Raw genomic sequence first — 17,374 nt, 5'->3', positions numbered from 1 at the left:
ATTCCCAGACACGCTTCTAGACACAGTTTCAAACCTGATAACAATACACTCGTTCTGGGTGACCTCAACATTTGGTTTGACAAACCCAATATGAACCATCGAAAAACAATAATCACTGGCCTAGACGCACTGAACCTGCATCAGATTGTTCACAAACCAACACACATCGCTGGACAGATCCTGGATGTCATTTTTGCTAATACCGAACTAGTTACCTTTCAAACTATAACTCCGGTCACATGGTCAGACCACCATTTGCTTTCTTTCCAACATAAAACAACACTAAGCGTCTCACCTAAAGCCACCTAACAGGCATCCACCTATTCACCGTGGAACAAGCTCAATTTGGACCATTTAGAAACACAACTAAAATCTAGTACAGAATAAATTCTGTTCATAAACTATGAGTGGCTACAGGAAGCTTTTGATATCCTGATACCACTCAAAACCACACAACAGAACAAAAGAAAACAAGCACCTTGGAGAAGTACAGATATAAAAGACAGAAAACTACAAATTAGAAAGCTGCAACGTGCCTGGCTCAAAACAAAAAACAAACCAGACTAACTTCACCTACAGAAAACTAACAGATTATAGGAGTCAGCTATCAAAAAAAGCAAAGAAAAGGTACTATTCAGACAGAATTCAAAATGCTAAATGTGCAAATAAAGAATTCTATAAAATACTCAATGAATTTCGTAAGCTAAATTGCCTAGAAGGAACTCAAGATTTCACAGATAAACAAACAAATCATTACACAGACAAAGTAGACACGTTGCCCTCCTTGCCATCTGGGATGATCTGAAGAATACAGTTGACCACAATGGGGTTGCTGCGCTACTCTTCTTGGACCTCTCGGTTGCCTTTTACATGGTTGACCTTGACACTCTGATACAAAGACTCTACGAAGCCAGCATAGAGGGGACTGCTTTAGACTGGATAGTGTCCTACCTTCAAAACAGAACTAATAAAATCCATACCCCATCTTTCTCGTCCAAACATTACTCCACAAAATCTGGGGTCCCTCGAGGCTCTATCATCTTGCCCATTCTTTTCAACATCTACATGAAGTAATTACTGGTACTGATCAATCAATTTCATTTCACGTGCTATTACTATGCAGACGACACACAAATACTCCTTCAACTGGAATGCCCCAAAGACATTGGAAACTCACCAATTTTCAGTTGTCTCAGAGCCGTGGACCAATGGATGACTTGGAGCCATCTCAAATTGAATGCTTCCAAAACGGAAATACTCATGTGTGGCAATTGGAAACAGTTTGACCCGCTTGCCATCTGGCCTGAAGAACTGGGATCACTGCCTAAAGTATCGAAGGAAGTAAGAAACCTCAGAATGACCATGGACTCCAAGCTATCGATGAATGCCCAAGTGGACAAACTAGCAAGATCAAGTTTTGTTATTATTAAAAACTCTGCAACGATTCTTTTTTCTCAGTTTGGATTTTCCACACAAAGTCCAAGCTACCATCTTCCTTGTTCTGTCCAAATTCGATTATATAAATAGCCTCTCCCACGGATCACCTTTAACGACTATGAAAAGACTACAACAGATTCAGAACTCCGCTGCCAGACTACTCTTGCATATCAAACCGCGAGACCACATCTCCCCTGCCTTGAAAGCCCTGCATTGGTTACCGGTTGACAGAAGATCCAAGTTCAAGCTGCTTTGTATCGCGATACATAGAATGGGACCGCTCTTCACAGGAATAAAATCACCAAACACATTAATCATAGAAACCTACACTCTAGAGTGGCACCTCACCTCAAAATCCCAATATACAAGAAAGAAACCATGGTGGCACATCCTTCTCTGTTCAAGCAGCCAAAATATGGAACTCTTTACCCCCCCATTATAAGATCCACCGACAACAATCTTATTTTCAGAAAACAACTCAACAATTGGCTCTTCCCCTCATAAGCACCATACGCAAACAGAAATATACAGCATATCCCTCTGTATATAAGCATTTATTTATACTACAGATATGTACCTATATATGTGTATTGCTTTGTATAAACATGTAGAATAATATGTTTTAAAAAAAGTACAACACTTGAAAATCAGAGTTTATGGAATGCATATTTAATCTATTTATACTTACTTCCTTTATGCATCTATGAACTTTCCATGTACTTATTGAACTATATATTTAACACTTTCTTCTAATTCAGCATATCCAATGCACTACCCTATTTCTCACCCTATACCTCATTCAATATATCTTCTACCTCAATTCTCTGACTCATCTCAAACCTCTTTCTACTACTCTTTCCAGTGCACTACCCTATTTCTCACCCTATACCTATAAATATATCCTCTACAACCACTTTCTCATTCATCTCAAACCCCATACCACTACTATGATCCCCAAAATAGGCTTTTCTAGACTCTCCCCCACTCTACCCCTCCTTGCACCATCTGACACCTCTTTTACTGGAGTGATCCCCAAAAACAAGCCTTTCTAAACTTTGCCCTCTGACTCTTCCCCTCCACATCCCTTTTTACTCATCTCAAGCCTCCCACTACTGCTATGACCTCCCCAAAAAAATAAAAAGTCTAAATGCTTCACTCTTCTCTCCCTCCACTATCCTTTTCAATCAGAAATAACAGACTAACATGTCCACTTCTCAAATTTCATATTTCACTAAACTAATTCACCACTAATACTTTATGGGTTCCAGAGTAGCGTGCTACTCACCGGAAAAACACTTCAACACCCCATCAGAGGTAACAAGTGCTATATATTTGCAAACCTTTGTCCCTCTTTTATCGCTCTGCTACCCTTCTCAATCCAAATAACTGACTAATATATCTGCCACTCAAATTACTGTCATAGTTCACTATACTAATTCACCACTAATCCTTATGGGCTCCGGAGTAGCATCCTACTCGCCAACAAAGCACTTCCACACCCCATCAGGGATAACAAGCGCTATATAAATGCAAACCTTTTTTCCCTCTTCTATCCCTCCGCTATCCTTCTCAATCAAAATAACTGACTAACCTATCCACCACTCATATTACTTTCATATTTCACTATACTTATTCAACACTAATCCTTTGTGGGTTCCGGAGTAGCGTGCTACTCACCGAAAAAGTGCTTTGACGCCTCGTCTGGGGTAGTAAACGCTATATAAATGCAATTACAATACAATACCTTGCATTTATAAAGGTTTAATGCCCTCTACCATTCCTGAATTGAGGAGGGAAAAAGTATGTTTTAAGAATTCTTTTTTCTGACTTTTTGTTTTGTGGTGACCCAGTATGCGTCGACTTGGCAGTCATTTATATCAGTTGACAAGCATGTGGCACCGAAACGACAAAGCACAAACACTGTGTAGCTAGAGAGGCCAAGACTGAAGAAGTATAAGACAAACATTCTCCCGGACTGATCCAATAGACTGTGGCTCTACCCTGTTCAAAGTTTGCCAAACTCCCTATATAATCTCATTCAGGAAAAGATTGCTGTTCGAGTCTCCTTTAAATATTGTCGTCTCACTTCTATGGGTAAAAGCACATTCGCTATTTTTTGTCCATTTTGGCTCTTCCCTTTCAGTAATATTTTAGGATTGCTTGCTGTTTGATTTGATTTGTCCCTTCTAAAACATACTGCCACCCAAGGATGTCCAGATGGCACAAGGAACATATACTGACTACAGTACTAGTTAGCAAATAAGAAGATTTTAATACGGGAAGGATTGCAAATCTAAGTGTTACTGAACGTTTATTCCACAGGGAACTTGCTACTACTAAAAAGAAAAATGCCTCTTTGCAAGAGATAACATTTGGGAGTTACCACTAGAGTTAGAATCGTGGAAGAGGAGCATAAAGTGTGAGCATAAAGTGTGTGAAACTCATAAGAAATTATCTTTCTTCGAAGATGGTATGGACCAGCATGGTGCACAGCACGATGAACCAATCACATCGTTTTAAAAAGAATGCACTTGTAACTGGAAGATATTGGGAATTAAATAGCATCTCGCAGAAGATCAATGGGAGAGCCCGATAATCGGTCAGGCATCAAATTTCCTGAAAATTGGCAGGTAGTTAATCAGCGATTTAGAAAGTCTCACTAATATGGTATTGCCACAATTTAGTCTTGAATAAATAGCTACCTGGATAACCGGTTCCTGCCCTCCAAATTTAGGAAAGGCAAAACCTGTGCAAAAGTTTGAAGAGCATGAGGAGGTGATTTTATTGACTTAATTTCGAACGGAGAGTGCCCCATCTCGACAAAATACAAAGGTTGTCAATGTAAGAGGTATGCACCAGAGTGGTGCTCAGTGATGATGGCTCCCGAGCATCATAGCAAAGAGTGGGAGGACTGACGAGGACAATAATTTCCGTTTTGTTTGAGTTAAGCTTTAAAGATCTTCCGTACATCCGGATTGTCATGGCGGACATACAGGTGTGAGACTTGGAGATATTATCAAATTGAATGAGGATTTCTGTATGGTCATCATCATTTTAAAATAAAAGAACTAAAACAACCTGGATAGACTATCCAGAGAGGTCATGTAGACATTGAAAAGGGTCAGGCGCATTGTGAAGCCTTGAGGTCGCATTCAGATACGCAGCAGATATGAAGAATGAAAAGGTGGAAGACACACAGCTTTACGACCATTAGTGAAGACAAATGTCAACCATTTCAAAGTGAAGGACCTTGCCCTCTTATCAGACAGCCTGGCTATGAGCCTGGAATGTTTGATATTGTCAAAGATGATTGTCATATCTAAAAAGTCATCGTCCTGAAGGCGCGTCCATACACAGACATCTTAAAGTCGACTAACATGGTTTTAGTTCCATGCCCTCGACTGAAACCTGATTGGGAGGAGTAGAAAACAGATTCTGCTTTCAGATGAGCAAACAGTTCAGCAATCTCGACTTTTTTTTTAAAGATCTTAGCAGGTATGGGCAATAAGGAAATTAGATCATAGTTACTCATGACTACAGAGCCAGCAGATGGTTTCTTAAGTAATGGTATCGCAGTGGCTTTCTTCAAAGAAGATCGAAGGTAAGGAAAATGATAGATTCAAATAGTGACACATGACAAAAGTGATAGTGTTAACTGGTCTTAATCTGGGACAGCAGACATGGTCTTGAGGTGATACAAATTTGAGTGATTGGAATCTCTTTTATCATGAAACTTGTTACTGAAGGTGAGGTGTGTGAATTGCCCCTTTGCTTGTAAGTTTAGGTGCTCTGTAAATATACCATTAATAGATAAATAATTAATGTATATTATGTTTATTTGCAAGCTGCCTCTTTCATGTTACATGTATTCCAAATTTAGTTTGCCTTCGAAAAAATACCTTTACAGCTAATCTCTGCTGTTATCAAAATGTTTGCATGAAGTTATTTGTTGCTGCACTTGTAGTTTTGAAATGGACACTGCTTTTAGTTTCACTGTTGTCTGTTTTGTTTTAAATAGAGCCATTAAAGGGAAGAGACCAGGACTGTTTCTGCCCGTCATTCCGCTGAGCTTCATCTTGGCTTATCAGTATGACATGGGTCATGGTACACTTTTACAAAGGATGAAAGGTGCAGTACACCTGTTTTATGTCCTATTCTTTTGCAAAGTATCCTAACCAAGAGCTTTTCTGAACATGTGTATAAAGTAATGAGGTAACTGAACTGAGAGGCTCCCCTCTCAACGGGTTTGCTGAGACTTTGCTGTCCATGAAACAGAGCTGAGGAATACACCCCTTTGCAATGTCTGTTGCTGGCCTATGTAATTGTATTATCTTTTGAAACCAAAGTGAACATTCTGGAATGCACACGTTAGCACCAATCGCCATTCGCCAAACTATTTAATGTTGTTGGTCTAGTCCCTGGGCACTCTGGCAAGTGGCTGTAGTACAAGTGCCGTTACATAACAATGGGGTAACCCAAAAATAACCCGAAGGACCTGCGTGAAATGCAATACGTAACAACAGTGCCCAATCGGAGACACAAGCAAAAAGGGTAAAGCTAAGTATATTAACCTCTTTCTTTCATTTAATGAAAAAAAAACACCTCTTACTCAGAGGAAGGGGGTGAAATGTTACTTCTATCAATACGGGAGAGCGTATATAACAATATCAACCCTTATCACCCACAAAGAAGTCAATGCATACATTTTTTTAATATGAATTTTCTTATATACGGCAATATGGCGCATTCCTGCCTTTTCACCTGCGCGGGTGCCCTATTGGCAGCCTAGCGCCAATGTAGGCACCCTTGCACCACCATGGTGCAAGGATGCCTACATTGCATTCAGGATTGTTTTCGTGCAGGAGTGTTTTTGTGCCTTCCTGCACAAAAGCAACCCTAAAAGGTGTAATCTTTTTCCCCGTGTGCTGCAGAACGCACCACACAGAGAAACAGGAAATAACAAGAAGAAATACAGATATTTCTCCTCATTGTGCCTTACCTGAGGATGCGTATATTTTTGGCGCGTTCCCAGGTCTACCAGTTCTGGTAAATCTGGGTATGCGTCAGACACTATGAGAGTTGCGTGGAAACTCCCATGCAACGCCCATGGATCGCCTTCTCAGGGCAGAGTGAGGCAACACAGCAATTTGCTCTGCATTGCCATACTCCAGATTTATGGAGCCACTTAGGGCCACACAAGGTGGCCTTGCATGACTTCATGCATCACATGTAAGGTTCGCGTCGCTCTTGCACCCTTGAATGGTGCATGAGCAACGTAAACCAGCTCAGCAATAGGCCCCATGTTGCATATAAAACCAACCAAAATCAGTCCCCATTCTTTACAACTAAAGACAGGGGTTCTTCACGGCCCGTCCCCTGGAGGAATATAGTATAGTATAGGATCATAGAAATTCGCATTCGTAGAATTTCGGCCTCTGCTAATGCGAATTTGCTAAATGGGATGTATGACTGAAAATCCGGCGCAAAATAAAGAATTGCAAAATTAGCGATTCCTTATTTTGCAATTGCATTTAAGGAATCGCAAATTACCACCAACTTCAAGTTGGTGGTAATTTGCGAATTTCTTGACAAATGCCCATTTTTGCATTTTTCAAAGTGCCATGTGACGCACATACATGCCCTTAGGGCATGTATGTGCACCACATGTGCACCCATGCTCAGGGGTGCAACAGGGTGTCCTTTGGACACCCCTGCTTCCTTGACATTATTCTCAATTTGCGATTAGCAAATTACGAATCGCAAATTGAGAATACATTCCCATTCCTTCTTATGGGCCTCCTGGCCCATAGAAATGAATGGGAAGTATTCCTTAATTGCTGAATTCGCAATTTGCGAATTCACAATTAAGTAATATCAAGAAATCGCCAAAAAATTGCAATTTTCTTGATACATACCAATTTGCGATTCTGAAATAGCAATTTCTTAAAAATCGCTATTACAGAATCGCAAATTGGTACCTTGATACATATGGCCCTGAATAGCTGAAGCATTTAGAGATCCGCGACTTAAAAAGACCTCTGCCACGAACTGAATGAAAGTTCAAAACCAAATTAAAGGTCTCGTTCACTCCAAGTTGTGCATTTGTTTGCATTGTATAAACACTAAGCACTGTGAAACGGAAGTTATTCTTATTGTTGTTATTATTACAGACCAGTGCATGTATTTCTTCATCCTCAGGCCTTTTCTTTGTGTCAGACCTCTGCTGTTTTCTTTTGTTGTAGGTGAAGCAGAGACTGTACTTGAAAAAGAAAGCTCTCTGCTTGAGCTGCCTGGCGGAGTGCCCACCTTTGAGACCATCGAAAAAGCCAGACGAGCCCAAAGCAAGTTTTATGTAGAAAAATAGAACTGTTCTCCAGCCGGAATATTTAAGCACAACTTCATAGTAAAAACTGATCTAAATCGAGCTTTTTATGTAACTGTCAGAAACGTGTTTTGGACATGAGTGGCTTTATAAAAAAAACAATGAATGTAATTACATTAAAAATAATGTTTGGCATATATCGTGTTTATTCTGTGTGGTGTCTTATCCTTTAACCTCTGGCGTGTATACTTTTTGGAGAGGGACAATACATTATCTTACAGGTTCTCTGTGGATTAAGTTGTTGGTGTGTGCATGGATTGTCTCTGTGGAGCTCTGTTTAGCTTGATGGGTTTAGACAGAATAAGTGATCACAGTCCATATTTGAGGGCATAAAAACAATTTTATTATGAAACATAAGTTTTAACATTTTGTTGTATATGGCTTTCATAGCAAGCCTTTACCGTGAATACTCGGATCGAAATAGGATTATTCTCCACAGTATTGTATTGTATTGTATTGTAATTGCATTTATAGAGCACTTACCACCCCTGACGAAGCCTCAAAGCTCTTTTTCGATGAGCAGCACACTATTCCGGAACCCATTAACGATTAATGGTGATTTAGTATAGTGAAATATGAAAGTAATTTGAGTGGTGGATATGTTAATTATTTGTATTGAGAAGGATAGTGGTGGGATAAAAAAGAGAAAAAGGTTTGCATTTATATATAGTGCTTGCAGCCCTTTTTCGGCTAGTTGGAGGCTACTCCGGAACCCATCAAGGATAAGTGGTGAATTAGTATAGTGAAATATTACATTCATTTGAGTGGTAGACCTGTTTTGTTAGGTCTCCTTGCCTGGGTCTCCAGAAACCGTGGATGTGGAATGGCAGCTGGCAAGTTCGCACACCTTCTCCTGCCTCCTGGGTTTCCACGGGCTTGAGGGTGAAGGGAGAACATTGCACTATGTCCAGCACATTCCATTTCCACCATGTGAGATCTCTCCCACTGTGTGGTCAGTTCTAGAACTGTACCTTTGCCTAGCAGTAGCAGGTCAAGGGCGGTTATTTCCATCTTGCCTTCCAACTTGACTGGCCACTTGTGTGCAGTCAATGGGCATACTACCAACCATTTCTGTTTTTATGCTGGCTCTTGTAGCCTTAACCCCTTGTCTTGATCATGTTCTGAGGCAAGTGCAGTATTTGTGGTTGCTTACTTTTCATGCATTTGGCCTCTGCCAATGCTGTATCTGTGATGTGAGTTACCTGTACTGAGTACACTACTTGAGTGCATCATTGAGTACCGATTCTTGACCGTGTTTTTTATTCTTGTATGTCTTCTTGCTGAACTGCAAGACTTTCAGCCAGATTCATGAGCAAAATTGCGATCGCAATAGCTGCGAATTAGCTATTGCGATTGCAATTTACAGAAAAGAAATTCATCATGTTAAAAACACAGAATTTGCGAAATCGCAAAAAGAAAATTGCGAAATCGCAAAATATTTCACAGAATTTAGGAGGAACCCCAATAGCGAGAATACATGGATTCTGCGAAATATTTTGCGATTCCGCTAAATATCCGCAAACGCTATTCATGAAAACTCGCAAATAGCGAAAAAGCCGAAAATCGCTATTTGCGAGGCGCAATTTAAGGAGAACCAAAAGCAGGTGGTAACCATTAAGGAAAAAAAAAATTTACAAAAAAAAAAACCTAACGAGCACAGGTGCAGTCCTGAACAAACACACTTAAGGAAACACAGTAGTAAGTAGCATGAGGACTCTCACAATGCCAGGACTCTACATGGTGGTCAGGCGGCGAAGGCTCCAGGCTGCTGCACGGAACAGACGCAGGATCCAGGAGCGAATATTCCGCCTGCGGGTCACCCTGCTGGGCCAAACTAGGGAGCAAATTTACTCTAAGTACCGCCTGAATGGGCCAATGATCATAAAGCTGATCCGGGACCTAGACCCCCTGATGCAGCACCTAACAAGGAGGACCAATGCCGTGCTCACCCATGTCCAGGTCTTGTGCTGCCTGCACCTACTGGCCTCCGGAAGCTTCCAGGGGATAGTCGCTTGTGCAGGGGGGATATCCCAGAGCACCATGTCCCGCTGCCTAAGGAGTTTCTTGGAGGCAATGGTGAGCCGGCTACACCACTACATCTCATTCCCAACCACCCAACAGGACTTGAATGAGACCAAGCTACATTTCTACAACGTTGCGCAATTTCCACATGTAATCGGATGCATTGACTGTACCCACATCCACATCTGCCCACCAGCACAAACGGAATATATGTACCGCAACCGCAAGTCCTAAGGCTCCCTCAATATTCAGATGGTGTGCAACGCTAAGACTTACATCACGGACATAGTGGCACAATACCCGGGGAGCACACATGACTCCTTCATATTCCGGCACAGCGGCATTCACACGCGACTGGCCAGGGGAGACTTTGGCGAAGGATACCTACTAGGTAAGTACACATGCCCCCATATAGTACACTGTGATCATGTAGCTGCGCAGAACAGGCACTCACCCTCTGCTCCTTTCATTTAGGTGACAGCGCCTACGGTCTCCGTGAGTACCTCCTCACCCCATACCTCAACCCTGCAACACCACAGTAACGGCGTTACAATGCTGCACACATACGCACAAGAAATTGCATTGAGAGAACATTTGGCCTTTTGAAGAGCAGATTCCGCATACTTCACAAGACTGGTGGGGCCATCAAATACGAGCCTGAGGTCTGCTGCCGCATCGTGGCCGTGTGTGCAAATCTCCACAACATTGCTACCAAACGCAGGATACCTGTCGAGATCTCTGGCAGTGAGTCGGAAGGGGACAACCGCCCACCTGCACATGTGCGTCATGCACGCGGGGAGAATCCTGCAGAAGGACACAGGCCCAGCAACCAAATCACATTGAACTGTTTCTAGTGCACCCACTGCCCTCACCCAACACTTTACTCATGCATGACAATAGGAATAATGACATGAGACAGATTAACTTGAACAGATAATTTGTTATTGTTATTTGCACAATAAAGTTGGAATTTTTCACACAGTAACATGAGAACCATATTGCGTCATATGTCCCATGTGTTTGAGGAGGGCATGCTTGTCGCAGCAGCATGGCCCTTCATGGCACTGTACAAATGTTCATTGGCGCCTCCGGGCGGACGCTCCTAATCTTCTTTCTGGCTCTTCCTCTGGAATTGTAGGTGAGGCAGCAGAGGGCCTGGTGCTGCGGCGGGGTGCTACCACCAGTGGCACGGATTGGCTGCTGAGGCTTGAATTAGCCTCACTAGTGTCATCTCCCCCACCCGCCTGGCCATGGCCAGTTGCCTGCATACCCTGCACGGCAGTGGTCACTTGTTCCAGTGCCCTTGCGACGTCCTGGCAGCACTGGACCATTTGCACTTGCATGGCCAAGGAGCGTCGTGAAAGCTGGGAGGTGGCATTCCCTATTAAATAATTTGACCGCGTGTACGCGGACAGGCGGGTCAGCAGCTGCCGGTGTCTGCGCCGGTTGATGTCCCGCTGGCTACACATGGCCTGTGTGTTGGCCTCCACTGCAGCGGTCATCCTCTCCATCCTGTCTGACAGCTGTCCAACATTCCTTGCGGTCTTGTTGAGCTGGAGATGTATTGCAGCAAGATGTCGGGCTTGTGTCTGATGGATGTGGAGCACACGGCACTCAATGGAGAGCCCAGGCGCACGCACATTCACCCCCCTGCCAGCGCGTGTTGTGGTATTGCGCGGCTCTCTCAGCAGTCTGCTGGACTGGCTCCTCACAGCGGCAGTGCGGCGGGTTTGTCTTCGCGCTGCAGCTGTTGTTGTCAGCCCCACTGGCGTGTCAGTCACACGCTGTGGTGCGCCTGTTGGCGCTGAGGTGGCACTGGCCACAGGGGCAGGTGGTCGTACTGCCGCTGGTGCGGCTGCTTGCCCTGATGGTCCTGGTTGTGTGGATGGATGGCCGTCTCCCTCTGTGTCCTCCGTAATGTCTTCTATTTGTAGGGCATCGCTGTCCGTACTGGGTACTTCAGCGCCACCTGTGATGTAAAGTGGACGTTGATTAATGACCTGTATCTTACACATTGAAGGTTGCTACATGCATGCAAGCTACCATTCCCTGACTCCTTGCAGGATTGACTATCACTGAACAGGTCTGGCTGTATGGGGCTACATGGTAATTGTGGTCAGACTACATGTCCCACAATGCAATAGGGCTTTTATGGTGTGCTTTGGCTGCATGACTGGGGTTTCTAATGGGATTATCTGGGGTCATGGCCATTGTTAGGGGACAGGGTCGCAGTCGCATGGCACTTACCTTGTGAATCTTGGGTGGGTCGGGAGGAGTCCAGCTGGGTTACCCCCACGCATGCCTGGGGATGCAGGGTGTCCTCTATTCGGTCCTCAAGTGGGGTGTTGGGTGGGACAGTAGGCTCTCCTCCTCCTGTTGCTGCACGCTCCCCCAGCCCCTCTGCGATCCACTCCTTGGCCCGCCCTCTGAGGTCGTACCACCGTTTTTTCAAATCGTCCACAGAGCGCTGGGTCAACCCCACAGAATTTAATTTTGCGCAGATGCGCACCCAAATCCTCCTTTTGTCCGCCTCTGGCACCCGTCTGGAGTCCTTGCCAAAGAGGCGGTCGTGGTCCTTGCACACTCCATCTATTAGATATTCCAGTTCTTGTTCCGAAAATTTTATTTTCCTTTTCCTTCCTGAGGAAGTTTCCCCTGCAGCTTCCTGTGACATGTTCTGCAGTGGGGTGTCTCCTGGTTTTCTGCTGGAGGTACTCTGGAGTGGAGCTCTGAGCAATGCTGCTTCCACTTCAGGCTCACAATGCAGAATTAGGGTGGGAACTGCCTAATTCCACTGATGTCATCACTGTGCTCAAAATGCGACTTCCCGTTTTTGCAATCTCGCAATTAGCGAGATCGCAATTTGCGATTTCGGTAATTGCGAGATCGCAATTTCAACAAGGGGATCGGCCGATTCTGCGAATTTTATGCGAGTTTCGGAAACTCGCAATCAGCGATTTCGCCCGATTGCGATTCACTTTTTTTTCTCGCAATTTTTCTTGAATCCCATTCTGCGATTTCTAAATTGCGATTCGCTATTTCTCGCAATTTAGGAATCGCAGAATTTGAGTTTGATGAATCTGTGTGTTTGTCTTTCTTCTAGCCCCCCTCCCCCTTTTAGTAAAGCTAGTTTTCTGTAATGCAACAGAGGGAGCTACTCTCCTAAACCTTACAGTGTGGGCAGCATCTCTCCCAGTGTCTTTTATGTATGGCACATAAACAAGAAGGATTCTAGTGGTATCCACATGCTGGAACATGCTGTATGCTAGATAGCTTGGTTTCTGAAAGATAGGGTGTCTTGGTTGCCACAATGTGACCATGGTCTGTTCACATAGGGAGAAATCAACTTTTTTCCTGCAGCTATGGTGGAGGTGACTCAGATGCTGCGAACTGCATACACTACTTCATTACCCATTGATTTGTTACACAAGGTTTTCTTCATATTCGGTCCTTCTACAGGTACTTTATTGTATACAGTGAGGATAAAGAGTTGAATGAATGGGATTTGTATAATGCAGAAATACCCAAGGGTACCTTGTGCTCAAATTCTTCATTTTTTTAAAACCGGTCTTGATTTCTTTTTCTTCTAAAAATGAAAGAGCTCTGATCTTTCTAATGGACTTTGGAAGTATTATTCAAACTGTACCTGAGAGGGAGGAGAAAGAGCTTCCTTCTTGTCAGCTCAGTTGAATTTTGCAAAGTGAAACTTTGAGAAGTGGGGCCAGAGACAAGATGAAGGAGCGAAAAGAGATGGGGTGTATTATTTTGAGTGCTTGACGGGTGATACATGAAGCCTTAAAAACCGACTTTCTGTTTCGGCTGCCATTGAAGTAACTCGATCTGGCCCCGTACAGGAACATGAGGAGAGTTTTTAAGGAGAAGCCTTGCAGGCCCATTCTTGGCAATTTGCAGCCAACTAACCTAGCAAAATGGGACACATAAAACATGTTACAACTGTTTAGGAATGTGGTTAGCAAAGTTGAATTTGACATCAAAGAAAACACCTACATTTCTGGCACAGCTAACTGAAACATGTACATAACAAAGTTCTTTGGGCCAGCAGCTTGGGGATCAGAGCAAAGGCTGCTACTCAATAATCAGCACGTCTGTGTTTTTTGCCATCCCATTAAATTTCGATGCAACCAGCTGGCCACTGAAGGTATACAGTTACAGAGACTGGATTGTGTAGTGGCGAAATGTTTTGATAGATGCGATGATCTGTGTATCTTCTGTGTGGAAAGTGATGTTAGGCCCATATGATCTTACCAAGTCTGCTAAGGGGGCAACATAAATGTTAAAAAAAGTGGGGCTCAGGGAAGTGCCTTAGGGTTCTCCACATTGTATTATAAAATCAGGAGATTGGAAGGGTGGACAGATACCTGCTTTACTTCTGTCATTAAAAAAGGATTGAACTAATTTCAGGTCATTCTTGCTGATACCTAACTCAATAAGTCAGGCTGATGGACCTGTATGAGAGACAGTCTGGAAGGCTACAGAGAGCTCGAGTAGGACCAAGCCTGCAGCCTCTCCTTGGTCCAGAATGCCTCTGATGCTATCTATCATGCTGTGAGCTGGCCTGAAACTGGTGTTCTGAAGATAAACTGATAACTGTAAATTCACAGCCTTCTCTAGAAATCTGCCAAGCAGAAGAAATAATTGTGAGAGTAAAGTCTGATCAGCACATATTTTTTCGCAAGTGAAACAATCATAGCTTTTCACCAGCAACCTGGACCTGTGGTGGTGAGAGGGTGTTCCACAACAACAGTACGGCTGATAGAATTTGGTGGGATAATAACTAGAGAATTTTGCTGGAACATCAATCCATTGAAGAACTGAATTTATTTTGTTCTTGTAAGTATTCACTTTGCTCCTCAGATAGCGAAGTAAACTCATAGAGGGAAACACCAGTTTTAGAGTCAGCGTAATGGTCTGACGGATTTCGAAAGCATTGATAGAGTTAAAGAAATCTTAATAGCATTCATTATATTTTCCTTGAAATCAGGGACCTAACATGATAGGGACTTTTCCCTGCAGTATTCTCAGGTTTTGCAACCCTTCCTTCCATCTTGTATAAGGATGGCATTCCTATGATGGAGGAGGTGGAGATTTTAGCGCAGAGGACTGTTAATGGATAAGGTTAGTATTGAAATATGAGACGTAATGGGGAATTCTTTTGTGGCTCTCTTTTTGGCAAGAATGTTCCAGAAACACTGAATGTCCCACCATAATAAATATGAAATGACAGACAGGGGCTTAGGAGACACTAAATTCCTGGGGGCGACAAGGACAACCTTTTGAATTTTCCAGTGACCCTATACAAGTCACCCATTGTCTGAGAGCAAGACGCTCCGTTAAACAAATACAATTGCATAGTTTTGTAGTGAAACATTGTTAAAGACAGATATGTAGTTACAGTTTGCAAATATGCTTTCATTGTTATTTACATTCACAAACTAATCAGACCAAATGTGAAAAAAAACATGTTTTTGAATCTTACACCTTCATGCACCAAGCAAACAGAGGTGGGACGAAAAAAGGAAGAATAAACAGAATGCTCTTCGCGACAGTCCTAAACTTCAAAATGCAATTGAACTAATATTGGAGTGTATTGGAAACAGGCTGCGGGCACACAGAACTATAAGAGTAGAGAAATGTCCACTTTCCAAAAGTAGCATATCTAAAATAGTAATGTGAAATCCAACCTTACTAGTAAAGAGGATTTATCATTGCCATTCCAAAGTTATAAAACATGACAGTGATACTCCTTTCTAACCAGGAATTACAGCTTAAAAGAGTGTATTAGAGAATTCACAATGTTAATCTAGGAGAGGAGTAGGCCTCACAGTAGTGAAAAACAAATGTAAGTGTTTTTCACTACAAGGACATGCCAAACTTAAAAGTACATGTCCTACCTTTTAGTAACCTAGCACCCTGCCCTATGGCCTATCTAAGACCTATATTAGGGGTGACTTATGTGTAATAAAAAGAAAGTTTAAGGCTTGTCAAGGGGTTTTTAATACCAAGTCGACATGGCAGTAAAACTGCAGACAAAGAATCTCCACTGAGACATGTTTAAAGGACTACTTGTGTGGGTGGCACAATCAGTGCTGCAGACCTACTAGTAGCATTTAACTTACAGGCTCTGGCTGTATGGCATATACAAGGTACTTCCAAGTAATTTAAAAAGGACAATTGTGTATACGCCAATGTTACCATGTTTAGGGGAGAAGGACATGCACTTTAGCAACGGTCAGCAGTGGCAAATTGCTCAGAGTCCTATGGACAACAAAATAAGTCCGCAAAAAGAGGAGGTAAGCAGGCAAAAAGGTTTGGGGGAAGACCACTCTAAGGCTGGCAGGTCTAATAGTATAGTATAGAATTCTGTGTGTCTTTTTGAGTATTGAAGTCAGTCGGATTTCTTTTGGAAGCCCCTGGGTTAGCAGGGCACAAGAAAGAGAGCGAGAATAGTTTCTCAAACACTTTAAGTTTATCACCTGCATTCTGTGGCTGGAGGGTGAAGAAACCCTAAATGTATCGCAAAGTATACAACACAATACAGAAACCACATTATTTTGCAAAAAAATATAAGAAGCTCTAAGAGATAAATTTGCAACAAGAATTAGCCTTGTGTGGGATGCTCCCAAAAACGAGATTTACTGTGCTTGTGTGGAAAAGAGATGCTTACCAATGTAAAAAAGCCTGCTGTGACCGACGCATATGAGAAGCCCACAGAAGATGGGTATAGTTAGATATGCAGAATGAGTTTGTGGGAAAGATCAGATATGAGGTGTAGTGATGAACACCAGACACATAGTGTTTGTGTGTGAAGTCAGTGGAAGGCTACAAATGAGTAGTGCGTGGGATGCATTAAAGCACAAAAACTTTGTGATATGGGAGGCTCACAAAAACTATAAAAATGCTCAAAACTAGAATAATCCTAGCACGAGGCATTTTTGCTAGTCAAAATATTGAGCATTTAATTGAAACAATGATTTAAGTGATTTAAGGCATGGAGGCCTTGCTCAAGACTATGATGATTTATTTACAAGGGGCATTTGGTGAGTTGCGTATTAACAGTGAAGTCATCTTTGGAGAATAGTTATTGCTACCAAGAAAAAAAGGTCAGATGGGCAGGATAATTTGGATATGGGTGGTGATGCTCCAGAAGAAAAGCCAGGGATGTCCAACACCCATGTCTCTGCTTCTGAACTCTTCCAGGAGGAGTCTGAAGACCCCTTTACTAGAGAACTCTACTCCCCAGGGAAAAGTTCTAGTGACACAGCGGGAGGCCCTATAGGTAGGACCCCCTTTATTCCTCCTAGGAGGGTTCAAAGGGTTCAGGGGTAGTTCAGGTTCTCCTCAGTTAATTAAACCTCCTCTGCCACTTTAATAGGGTCATCCATCTCTAGCAAGAGGGAGGATTCTTTAGAAAGTGAATACCACCTGCTAAAACTTGTGGGTGCCAATCTCACAATCAAGAAGGAACAGTTGGCCCTAGATAAGCACACCGAAGAAGTCCAGAGGGCTAGGAAG

General features: G+C 42.9%; 1 protein-coding gene across 2 annotated transcripts in view; it reads left to right on the top strand.

Moving 5' to 3' along the window:
* Positions 1-7,958, top strand: part of PLGRKT (plasminogen receptor with a C-terminal lysine) — a 161,199-nt gene extending 153,241 nt beyond the window's left edge. For both annotated transcript variants that reach the window (XM_078677452.1, XM_078677451.1), the window contains exons 4-5: positions 5,456-5,565; positions 7,680-7,958. In XM_078677452.1, coding sequence (XP_078533578.1) covers positions 5,456-5,565; positions 7,680-7,801 — 232 coding nt within the window. In that variant the 3' untranslated portion in view covers positions 7,802-7,958. The remainder of the gene's footprint in view (positions 1-5,455; positions 5,566-7,679) is intronic.
* Positions 7,959-17,374: the final 9,416 nt, after the last annotated feature.

Source organism: Lissotriton helveticus, chromosome 2_1 (assembly GCF_964261635.1).
Source record: "Lissotriton helveticus chromosome 2_1, aLisHel1.1, whole genome shotgun sequence".
Classification (NCBI taxonomy): Eukaryota; Metazoa; Chordata; class Amphibia; order Caudata; family Salamandridae; genus Lissotriton; species Lissotriton helveticus.
The sequence above is the reverse complement of the archived record's forward strand: the minus strand, read 5'-3'. Positions and strand labels throughout refer to the sequence as shown.